The sequence below is a fragment of the Pithys albifrons genome, chromosome 17, assembly GCF_047495875.1.
Source record: "Pithys albifrons albifrons isolate INPA30051 chromosome 17, PitAlb_v1, whole genome shotgun sequence".
Taxonomy (NCBI): Eukaryota; Metazoa; Chordata; class Aves; order Passeriformes; family Thamnophilidae; genus Pithys; species Pithys albifrons.
In genome coordinates, this window is record NC_092474.1 from 4,325,693 (window position 1) to 4,338,652 (window position 12,960).

General features: G+C 41.2%; 1 protein-coding gene across 1 annotated transcript in view; it reads right to left on the reverse strand.

The window, feature by feature from the left end:
* The window catches only part of TMEM132C (transmembrane protein 132C), a 201,316-nt gene that overhangs the window by 41,871 nt on the left and 146,485 nt on the right, over window positions 1-12,960 (reverse strand). Inside the window, exon 4 of the mRNA XM_071572328.1 lies at window positions 11,015-11,198. Coding sequence (XP_071428429.1) covers window positions 11,015-11,198 — 184 coding nt within the window. The remainder of the gene's footprint in view (window positions 1-11,014; window positions 11,199-12,960) is intronic.

Below are 12,960 nucleotides of genomic sequence, written 5' to 3' on the forward strand. Positions count from 1 at the left end.
AAGTTCCTGAAGGTCCTCAGTTTTTGGCCGTGCACTTGGCTGAAGTTTGTGGATGTCAGAACCCTGTTTAAACCAGAGTGGAAGTGAAGCAAGCAGCTTCTGCCTCAGTATTTCAATTTAATTTAATCTATTTTCAAAACAACGAGAGAATATTTCTACTTGCTCATTTCTTATTTTGGCTGTACAGTTTTAATTTTCAATACGTAAAATCTGAAACAAAGACACAACAAATTCTTATGAAACTGCTACGAAAAAGTAGCAATAAAAATGCAGAAAACAGTAATTATTGTTTCCTCTCCTTGTACCTAGAGTATTTTTCCTGTTCAAATAGTTTATTGATTTCAGTGACTTCATAGCAGGTCCTCATAAAAGCACACAGAGGGCAGGAACAAGATTATTGCATTAATGAGAGCAGAGACTGCACAGACATCAGAAACTTACTGCGGTTAAAGAGATGAGAGAGTGACAAAGGAAAATTAAATTATTGATCAGACACGTCTGATAGACTGGTGGGCCTTATGATATATAGTAACTAAACCCAGCATATATCTAGAAGGAAGCAAATTAAATATATACAGCATATATAATCACAGATGCAATTACTTCCTCCTTACTCAGGCAAAACCATGTTTTACCTTCAGGCATTGCTTGTCAGGATCCTGCTGGCTGAAGGCTCATGGCTACAGAAGCATCCTTAAAATAGGTTGCTGTGATCATTGTATAAGTCACGGATATGACAGACAAAGGGATCAAATCCATTTGTTTAAAGCAGTATTTTATTTGTTAGTATAACCTGGAGCAAGCCCACTGACCATTAACTTTATCTGAGCATCTCACAGCAACTTACAACGCTGAAAGTGGCTTGAAAAAAGATTTGTGTGCTTGAAAGCTTGGCTGTTCTTTCCAACTCCATTGGATGGCCTAATAAAAGACATCACCTCGAGCCACAAACCTTGCCTCACTTATATTTTTTTCTGCAGGGCTAGAACAGCCCTGTCAGTATTGAGACTGGCATCCTTGTTTAAGCAGGGCATTTTGCTTTATAAAGAATCAGCAGTGCAGAATGACCCCATAAGCCAAATACTTGCATTGCAATACAGAAATATGAACCACTGTGCCTGTTTCAAACCCACTGTGGGCCTGAGTCAAAGATCCAAGAGAGGCAGAAACTCCAGTCCTGTGGCTCCTGGTCCACCAGACACTCCCTACTTTTACATATCAGAGTCTCCCAGTGCTTAATGAGCAGCCCATAATTTGAATGAGGTAAGAGCAGTGAGCAGGAATTACTGAGTCTCGACTGACTTATTGATGACCACGGGAAGCTCCTCCTGAAGCTTCCAGGCATCCTTTCAGCGTGTGCCGCAGGATCCCTGGTGCCAGCTGGCAGCTCTGCTCTCAGTCACTGCTTTTCAACACTTGCAAATTGACATTTTGTCCCAGATCCAGAATCTAAACCAGAGGCTTCTCTGCTGGCTCAATCCAAGCAGCAAAGCCCTATAAAAACTTCTTGGTATTGGCACACAGGCACGTAGTGCCCTGTGCAAAATGATTCACGGGTACGTCCAGGGCCGAGACTGATCTCTTTGGTTTCTGCTGCTGACATAATACATGCAGCAGGAGGCCTTCTACCTTCTGTTACCTCTCCAAAATGAGAACTCAAGATCACAAAGAGGTTATAAGCAAGCCTTTTGGATTTCAGCCAATTGTGCACTGTTTCAGAACACAAAAGGAAGAGAATTCACCTTTAAATCACACAAGGTGATTTTGTCCACATCGTCTTTCCTCATCCACGTCCTGGTGAAAAGTCTGGCTTATGCAAATGAAAATATAAGTGTTATGCCATAGTAAAAAATGTCCACATTAAAGAAAGAAAAAGAGATAAAGAGGATCTCCCTGGAATGGCACACTGAGACTAGAACTATGTAATGAACCTGAAGGTTTGAGCTGCAAGTAGTTTGGGAGAAGAAGGTGCAAATAAATGTGCTCTGCTGCAGAACTATCCTATATGGGAGCACATTATGAGGTGCAGTAACACACTGGTGTGTTTTTCAATACTGAATTTACAGGCTAATGTTTCCCTTTATCATTTTCTCAAACTTCCCAGTGAACTTGAATTATTTTTTACACTTAGTTTAAGCCAAATATTCATTTCACAGCCTCTAAAACACACAGACCTCTGGTCCTACAGGGCTTTGGAGAGCAGAGTACATACAACACAGTCTCTAATCCTGGTACTGACAGTCAGCATTCAATATTCACCTACTGTAATTAATAAAACTGCACTGGTGCTATTTTTCACTAATAGAGGATTTCCAAAAGCAAATTGCAGTCATAAATTACATCATTACAGCCTATGTTACTGCTCTGTGAGGTAACAAATCTTACAGAAAGACAATCAGCTTTGCTAGAGAAACAAAAACACAGAGGACAAATCAGATGATTTGGACCTGATTAAAATTAATGTCAGTGCTACAGTTTTTCCATTTGCTTGCTGAAATTCCCTCTCTCACCAGTGTGCTGCTTGCTGATGGTCATGCCATGGTGCTGGTGCTTTAAATACCAGGCATGATTTATTTCTGAGGGGAAAACCAATCCTGGCCAGTTCACCATCTGTGCTGATTTACTTTGCCAGGCCCTACAGTTTAACTGTGGTCTAAAGACACACCACAGCCATGGGGCCACTGCCCCAGAGGACAGGGTTGGGTCTGTTAATTCATTTAAGTACATGTGCAACAACAAGGTGAGCGTGGGCACTGCAGGAAAACCTTTGCATACAGCCTCTCTAGCTTAAAAAAGTTGGGTTTGTTGGCAGTCCAAGCTTTGGTGAAATTCTGGTGCCCTTTTGATTCTGGGATTATGAACAGATCAAAGCCCATCCCCACTGCTGCTCCCCATGTCTCAGCAGCTGCTGCAGAGGCAAAGGGAAAGAGCCAGAAGGGCAGTGCCAACTTTCTCCCCAGGACTGTGCAGAATCCTGTCCTGGGTTTTAGTGTTTTATCTACTTCAAGCAAAACTACTGAGTTTGAAGTGCAGATTCCTAATGAATTCCATGACAAACATCCCCAGTGATGAGTGTCTGGCTGGATAATGAACTGTAAACTGAAAGCAGGGTAAGGCAAACATGCAGCTGAGAGGAAACGGAAGGTGAAAAGTTGCTGGGATTTAATGTTTGGGGGTAGCTCATTAAAACACTGAGGCTTATAAAATACCTGGTGATTTTTTTCCCCCAAGGTCCCTCATTATCCTCCATTAGAGTAAAGCATTTTCTTGTTATCTTGATAGTTTCACTGTCCAAGCTGTAACACCTCAGGACCTCAATAATTAGAGTCCAGCCTGAACAATTCATAATTCTGCTAAGTAAATATTTCACCTGATTGTGAAGAGTGAGGTATTTCCCAGAAATAGTAAAACTCTCTTTACAGACCAAAATCATCATTGGAAGCTGCCAATTAAGAAACCTTTCTCCTGTTTGGCAGTGAGGGTCACGGCTATCCGACCCAGTCCTCTGTCTGCAAACACACCTGGGCTGCTCTGGCAGCCACTGTTCAGATGTCATCACCTTCAAGTGACAGCAGGAGGAGGTGGGACTACTCTCTAGGGTAAATCACAAGTGTTTGTTGTCTGGAATTAGTTTGGACAGTACCTGGATGTGTGTTTATCAGTTATGTCAAGACAACTATTTGTTAGCTCAAGGTAATGAGAAAGCTTTAGTTTGGAAGAGAACTAGAGCATTAACTTCCATAGGACAAGGCAGAATCCAGCAACTGAGACTGCTGAGGACAATTCCCTTTCCAGCTCAGGCAGCAGCTCCTGAACAAAGCCCTGCAATGTCTTCCCTCTCCCTTTACACTGCTCTGAAATCCCTGGCAACAGAAGTGCTGTGCTGCAGGAGGTTCGGTCGGGCACAGCATTCACCTCCCTGTGCTGGCCATGGGGGAGCTCTGCTCAAAGTCTGAATTGCTTATTACATGTTACAGTCTGACAAATTAGGAACTTCTTTGCCTTTAAATCCCAGTTCTGTCTCAGCTACAAACTTTTGCCGAATATCAGCCTCTGAAATTGGTCTCCCGCTCCTTCTGAAAAGTGCCCCTCTGCTCTCCTCCATCTGATGTGGCAGTGAAGGCAGCAGGGGAGGGCACACAGGGTGAAGACAGCCCTGTGCAGCTACAGCATCCAAATACCTAAAATATCCTGGAATGTCCTTCTCAGGCACTCTCACGTGGGACCAGAGCTCGCTTTCTGCTGGCTCTGTGCACTCTGTGCTCACATGTGTGTGGCAGCTGTGCAATTGCCTTTGTGGTTATGTTAAACAATCAGAATTTTAATCAGCTGTCATTTCAAATATAAACAGTTATTTAAGATGTCTTCTTCTGATGGAGCAGTACCACAAACCTGAACCAACACTCAGAGCAGTCTCCAAATCCTGCCCAATGCATCACAAGAACAAAATAGTCTCCAGAGTCCACATGTGACACAATGCAGTGCCAGGAACCAACACCAGAAATATCTGCAGCAGAATGTGGACTTGGCTCCAGCTAACCTGCCATGCTGAGACCCAGCACAGAGGCTCCTGGCCATCTCCACACAGTCCTGCACTGGGCAGTGCTGCCAGAAGAAAGAGCCCACAGCAGCATCTTCTGGCACACACAAGCTGTCAGCACCAGGCATGGACTGGCTGGGGGATTCCACATCCCTGTGCCTGCTGTGGTAGGACAAAAGTGTTTTTTCATGTCCCACTGTGACTGTGCAGTCCCTCCTTTCTCATACATGGAGCTCAGCTGCACCCAAATTTGAACAGCACCCTGACTTTGATCAGCTTGGCTCCCACAGAGAACTTTCTAGATGTTTCAGGCACTCCACTTCCAGGGCAGCCTTTTGGTATGAGCACAACACACCAAACACGCAGTAATTCAGTCACTGGCTGTCTCACTTTCTGTTTGGTTAGCAGGATTTTGCTTCTGTTGAGGCTAAGAAGCACATATATTAAGCCTCACCTTAATATCTCTCAGAGATCTTTAAAAATCTGTGAGCTGGCTGGCCCCACCTCGCCTCAGCATTTTAAAAATCTCCAAGTAATCCATTCAATAGCCTTGTCAGATATGAGGGATGCTGGAAGAGGAAATTATACATACTCTTGTGCTGCATGGAAAATGACATACAACTTGATCCAATGGAAATATTAATTCCAGCCAGCTGAGATAGCCTTATTGATCCATTCTCATTTCCTGCAAAAGGTAGGACTGAATGTGATTGTAGCAAAGAAAAGGGAAATAGAAGCGAGAGGGAAAAGTGCAAGGGCTGTACAAATGATGACTGGGACTTAAAAAGGCACTATTACATTGAGTCATTTTGAATTCTCTATATTGTCTGCATCTTTTGACCAATTTAAGATCAATGAACAAGAGTTCATCTGTTTTTTTGCTTTTGTTTCCTGATGGACAGACAGCAAAAGAGCCAATTCTTCACAGATAAGATTAATCAATAAGCATTGCTAGTCACAGCCTAATGCACTACGTGACACAGCCAATTTATAAGCAGGCTCCTGAGTTCTTCTGGGATAAGCAGAGAGAAATGGCACAATCTTGAGTGAAATTATATCCCACATAAGTCTGGAAGGAATGCTGTCCTGGTTTAAACAACTGCAACCTGCCATGATGGAAACTGTAGGCTCAGAAGTGATCTCTGTTACTGCTTCTCCCTTAACATCAGGAGATTGTAACTCCTGTCTTTCACAGAGCACTCAGTGTGGTAACTGAACTCTAAAAACTGCTGACTTCATGGCACTATTTAGTCTGAACTACACATTTCATTTAAATTATCCCAGTTACTAATAGGAATAGGATAGTCTTTTCCCTAAAATAAATTTCCTTCAACTCACAGTTTATTTTATGTGATCCCTAACTAAATTCAGAGACAATACCTGTCAGCTGAAAAGGTTGATATGCACATTATCTGTTTGGTTGTGATAAGCAAATGAGGAAATGGATTTTATCTTCTGGAAAGCTCCTCAGTGCCTATTGCTCCTGCTTCCTTCAAGACTGAAAAATGAGTGAGAATTCTGCACTTGTGTGACCTTGAACCAGCCAGAGCTTTATGGTGTGGTGGAGTCAGACTGTGCAGGGATGAAAACTCTATTTATTCAGGTCCATATTTTAAAATGGTATTACAGGGACTTCATTACAATGAAATACCTTAAAAACCCTTTACCTTAGGGAATGGCATCCATAAATGTGTGTATAAAACAACATTGCTTTGGGAGCTGAGTTTTTGATCTTCTCTGTTTAAATGGAAAGCAAGTTGACAAACATACATAAAACTGTCCAAAAGTGGTTTTGGCTGAGTCACAGCTCTGCAGCAGGTCCATTCCCCCACTTCTGCAGCAGGAATGTCAACATACTGAGTTAGGAATGCAAAGAACCACAAACCAAGCACTTCCTAAGGAACAACTACCACTGAGCAAAAACCCTGTGTGGAATTGCACTGCCCAACGAGCCAGTGAGGAGAATCTCAGCTGTACATTAATGCTGGGTTTGCCACATTGCTCTGCATTAACACTGGAAACTTGGATTAACCAGCAGTTCACAGGATGGTGTTTTGCAAGGAAAAGATGTCTTTGCATCAGTACATCTGTTCACATGGGTAGAAAGGCAGGATGTGCAGAGACAGATTATCATCTTTCATGAGAGCCACTGGTACAGCTGAGGAGAGGAGACAAACTTCTGAGCACACGAGGTGTGAAACAGCAGCAGGAAACTTTCAGAGATGCCTGAGAGCCCTTCCTGCTTTGGTTTGTTTGTTTGTAAGCAGTTTGTCTGTTTGTAAGCAGTTATCAATGGGTTACAGAGTCTGATGAATGAAACCTGAGTGTTTGTGTTATTTATTTTTTTTCAAGAGGAAATACACATGGACGAGCAAGTTGCATGGCTTCCCATGGTGACTAATGTTTTTTGGAGTAAACTTAGCCTTGGATTCTCAGAGTAGACTCCTGCCATTGAGTTTATGCTTCAACATTTTAAATATCAGTATTTTATGTAAGTCACAATTAGAGATCAGCTTCAGAGGGAGGTTCTGCTGCTGTTGGAGGGCTGTTGTTTCAGTTCCACACACAGGGACCCAGATGGTCTTGCATAAATATTAAACCATTGATTCCCTATCTCCATGAAGGAGTTTTCCTTTAATATTAATGTGCTTTATTGACACTGAGCAATGTACTTACACACAGGTTTTCTACCTTGCTCTATCCCAAAGCAAAATTTAATAGTATTAAAAATATGCACTATCCATTTAAAGCATGAAGAGAAATCTCTTGCTGAGTTTCCCCAAATGTGGTCTCATGTTGAACACAAACATACAGTCCTCTTCAGAGGCATTTTTGTTTGTGTACATACTAGAGATGTGACCCATTTTGGGATATTTTAATCTAAAGTGGCAAAATCAACATAGTTGGCTACACTTGCTCATGACAGGATAGAAATTTGAAGAAAATTTGTGGAAAGTAAGTTAAGCAACCCTGTACATCTTAACTGGCAAGTTCTGAGGTTATTTGTGATTAATTGAGGAGGTTTTCAAAAGCAGCTTAGCAGATAATTAATTAAGCTCCTATGAAAGCACTTTCCTAATTGATCCTGCAACAAGATGAAATAAAAGAAAGCCAGAATAGGGCACAACTCAGACAGTAGATTTTTCCTGTCAGCAGACAGTGGGATATATTTTCTGGTTTGCCTTAAAAAATTGTTTTATTTTCTTATTTAACTCTCCTCACTGATGACTTTTACAACCCCCAGTTTCTGTAGCTGTGGTACCTCCCAGCTGCTGTGGTTTAAGTGAGTCAAGAGATATGTAGGAGGGATTGTTTGCATCTCTCTTTCTCCTCCTGTATCAAATGGCCCAATGAATGACATCTCCTCTACAAGAATCTTGCCTCAGGTAATTATTGCTATTCAATTATGGAAATAGAACATATAGTTTCATACTCTGAGTGAGACATACAGAATCTCATACAGCCTGCATGACATTCAGTGCATGGTTGCACCAAGTGCCACACTCAGGTGTTTGGTAGTGAGGGTACATATGTCTGACTAGGATCTATTTTGATGCATCACTCCTGACAGTACTTAACTAAAACTCTGTTATGTGAGAGTTAGAAGGCAACAAACCCGTTAGAATTACATTTTCCTAACCCTCCTGTTTCATTTTGCTCACCAAATACCTTGAAGGGTGACAAGTCCTCCAAAATTACTCATATTGAGTAACTTCTGAGCTTGGGAAAAAACCCACTTACCTCAAATTTACAAGTCATTTTTTTGGGGGGGGAAAAAAGTTATTACTCCTATTTTCAGCCCAGCAGTTCTGATCTCTCTTATTCCTATTATTTCACTGTAGTGTGCACTGTAGCAGCATCCCTGTGTTCTCTTTGTACTTGTAAACACTCTTTAGTGCAGTAGTTAGGCCCATGGAATATGGATTCTTCTAAAACCCCCTCTTTTGACTACATGATGAATTTCCATTGATTTTTCAGTAGCTTTATCCTACCTCTTGCTCCACTGATCCAAGTCCTATAAGGCTCTTAAAAAATTTCAGGTTCAGTTCTTGCTGACAATGTCAATTCCTTAATCTCCTACAAAACACCATAGCAACAATTGGCCCAATCTTTTGAAGACCACTTGGTTTTCATCGTACTACTTTCTTGTAATGCAATCAGGCATAGGGCAATAAAAGATACATGATCTTTCTTGCTTCATAAGTTTGGAATGGCTCACACGAGCCATGCTTTACTCCATGAGTCAGAGATAACCTTAATGTTACACTCAAACCAAGCCAAAGTTTGCTGCTTTCATCCTCCAAAGGCTGACTGGGATGACCAATGGCAGAGACTCAATCAGATCTCACATCCTAATGCAATATCTTTGGGGAGCTCCTTTCCCTTTTTCTGGCCACCTTTGTCAATTCAGAATGACAGATTTGACTTTTGAGGTAGGAAGTTTTGCTGTAGGAACACCCCATGCTTAAATCAACAAAATCTACTTTGTCCTCTAGAGGATTATGAAACTCCCTTGCTGATAAACACTGAAATCTAAATTTTGTGTACAATAATGGGCTGTTGCTTTACAGTGTGTAGTGAAGATAAAGACTCTGGTCTGACTTCTCAGCATATACAGTATCACCCTCTCTCTTTTCAGTGTGACTCTTGTTTCTGAGCAGGAGAACTGCCAGGTAATCAGCTCAGCTGGAGATTAGTGCCTAAATGAAGAAAGCCCCCTGGCTGGATAAGCAGTGTTAGCTAACAGAAAACTCTGAAAATTCCCTTTATCTACTAATATCCTGCTAGCAAAGCCAATTTTGCTTTGGTATCCCATCCAACTGGAGTCTGTTAACACAGTATATTTTGGCTCTAGCTACGTATTATCACAAGGCCCAGAAATGAGATAAACACAAGAAAGCTTTGCAAAGAGAAAGGTTTAATGATTTCATTGTTTGAGCCCTTTGCACAACCCAGAGTGCCCACTGGTAACGTGTTGGGAATAAAGGATCTCGCCTTACATGATTTATACAATGCTAAATTCATTCATTCAGACCTGCAGTTCTTAAAGGAACCTGTGTAAGCAGCTGAACTTTAATGCAGAATAGACACAAGAACCCTGTGTGAGAGTGCAAAGGCATTACACCCTGACAGGACATATTAAAATCTTGATTCCTCAGATATGGGATACAGAGAAGAAGTTGACAAATCCTTCCATGAAATGACAGAAGATGTGAAGTCTATTGTGATGTCTATTGTATGGCATTGGAAGGCATTTATCTCAAAATAAAATCTTACCACAAAATTCTTCTTTACACACATTCTCAAGTCCTCAGGGAAAGATGCTCAAATATGTATTCCCTGTTCAACTTGACAGGTAATGAGGACAATTATTTCCCCCTCAGATCTGGAATGCAGTACAGGCTTTCTGCTGACTTAACAGACTGTGGAGCAGGAAATTGCTGGCCATGACCTCATTTGATATGAGCAGCAGTTTTACTCTTCAAAGGGGAAGAATATATTGAAGACTAGGACTTCCAGGAAATAATACTCATCTAATTATCTGCTGAACATTGTTCAAAAAGGACTGCCAGAATTTCACCACCAAGATTATGCACAGGAGAGGCAAAATTCACAAGAAGGATAGAGATATGTCCAACTTGTCTTCCATATCCTGAGCTCAAACACTGACTAATGGTGGCATATGCAGTTCCTCCATTAATTGCCACTTGGTCCTGTTCCAAGTACCTGGCAGCTTTCTCCCTTTCCTGAGATACAGCAGCACTTCCAAAATAAATTCTCAGTGCCTGCTTCACCTGTGAGCATGGAACAAGTTCTCAGCATCTACCTAAATCCAACAGAAAATAAAATGCCTGCCTAATAACAGAACACCTGACATGCTGCAGAGTCCTGTGGAATTCCTTGGTTTTGCTAAGACACCGAGAAGAAAAAGTAGATTTTAACCCAAGGCGTTTATCCACATGAAAGTCTGCACTTCATGCTTCTTAAATGTATTATTGAGGCTCTTCTCTGTCTCTCCCTTGAAACCAAAAGCTCTTACACTATTAGGGAATTAGTATCAGCCCCAACCTACTAAGGGCCAAGCAACCTGGGCCACAGCAGAAGGTCCTTGAGGCCCTCTGAAGTTGCTCTACAGCTTGGAAGTTCAAGCCATGCAATGGCAATAAGAAGTGAGAAGGAAAATCTACTTGGCTTTGTGTTACCAGCTGGTAGCTTGGAGGAAACCACACATGCCAGAAATTCAGGGTTTGGATTTGAGAGAGATGTTTAAAGTGGCAGCATCCCTTTCCTTTGTGGTAACTTCATAAAAACTGCAATTGGGTGGTGTGGACAGACCATTGAAAAAGGGGGTGATTTTAGCAGGCTGTGAGTGGGGAGGCAGGACAGAGAGAAGGGAAGTCTGTCTGAGGTTGGTCCATGGGTTTTCAGAGCACACACAGGCTGGACAGAGCAACAGCTGGAACAGGTTCTTACCATGGCCAGTGGAACAATCCCAACCAGGTCCTTCTGGCTGATGAAGATTTCAGACAGGGTGATGTCTGTGGTGCCCCTCCCGGGGTACTCCACCTGCCACGTGATGGGCTGTGTCCCAGACAGGCTGCTGAAACTCGCGATTTCAAAGCTCAGCTGCACGACCTCGTGGAACAAACTGTTACTCCTGGAAAGAAGAACACACAGAAAGGGAAAAGTTATGACTTTTGCTGGAGAAGGCAAATGAGGTGAATCATAACGGTCACTGGAAAACGCAGCTGTTTATATTGAGATACAGCAGAAGACCCTTTTCAATCTACAACTACTTCAAACTGGAATTATTCTAAAATGGTCATCTGCTTTTATTATGAGCATTATGGAGAGGTAAAATCCAGCTTGTTGTATTTGATGAAAGCAAATGAGACTTATTCCATTATATGCTTTATGTGATTTTGCAAGTATGATTCAACCCTACTACAAGATGGATTTGACCCTGATCAGTCAAAGTTAAGTTCAGTGCAGCTCATGGAGACTAAAAAACCCAGAACTGGGGCACTCCAAAAGAAAACCAAGATCCATTGTTTATGTCCACCACCAAAATCACAGAAATCCTCAGCAATGAAGCTCAGTGTAAGTGAAGTTCAGGTGCTGCATGAAAGCCATGGAAAAAATTAGCATGATTATATGGCAAAAAGACAAAATGAATGAAATTAAAATCTCAGGCAGCTGAGATCAAACAGAAAGAGCAAAGCTATGGCAAGTAAAATATACCACGAATTCTGAAGGCATGAGGCAATTTGAATAGCAAATATGAAAAGACACACTGAAAACGTTTCCCTCACATTAAATTTCTTTAACTGTATCAGAAATAATAAGAATATATGAAAGAAATTTGCTGGACTATCTGCTGTTTTAATTGTTTTAAAAAATACAAATTCTTTTCATTAGAAATTATATGTTAACTTTTTGGAATCTTTCTAAATGTCTTCCCACAGTGCAGAAAGTCTTAATATTTCCCAGAATATTACTTCAATCTAACCCTACACTGTAATAATTTGAAAATGAAGGGAATGACAGGCATCTTCCTGGCTTCAGTAACCCAATCCCAGCTTCATCACACCTTTGGCTGCATTCATCACATAACAGCTTCAATTTTTCCCCTCTTTTTTATGTACAATACATGAAGGCCCATTTCTGAGAAAATCCATCAAGAACTGATCATGTACAAAGCACTTATACTCTCAAGTGCCAGACTTTCTTTTTACCTCCGAACAGAAATCACCAGTTTTTGCTACTTAAGACATATTCTGTGCTTTACTTTGCATGATTACCTTGAAAGCAAATGTCCTCCCCTGATAATTATTATTTTGATGATGGGTTTTCATCTGGATGGCTTACTCTGAAAAGTCTTAATACTGCCTAATGCTTTAAATTTATTTCCTTGCTGTTTTCTTGCTGTGTCAAAAGAGGCACATTGTACCATTTCTGCAACAGGGACACGTTTCCTCCATGCATTTAAAGAGTGATTTGGGGGAGGAACGTGATAGATGGATGGGTTTAGCAATTCATAACTCAAGACCAACCTCTTGCTATTTGAAGAGTTCCTACTAAATAAATCTTACAGCTTGTAAATACAAGGGAAGTGCAGTAACTGTAGTTTACACACTTCTGGGACATCTCAAAATGAATATATACCGGATTTAACTTTGCAATTTATTTGAAAACATGATTATATGCAAAGATACCTGAATCACCTGAGCTACAGCATTCACTTAGCTGTTAAAGACACCATTATGCTTTAGATTAATGACACCTGAAATGATGCAATTTTCACCATTTCTAGTTCTGGTGCTTAGTAACTGACAAAATTTATACATGTGATTGAATATCTCGGTGCTTTCACTTACACTAAATAGAGAACAAATTTTTGCACACATCAAAGCTACTCT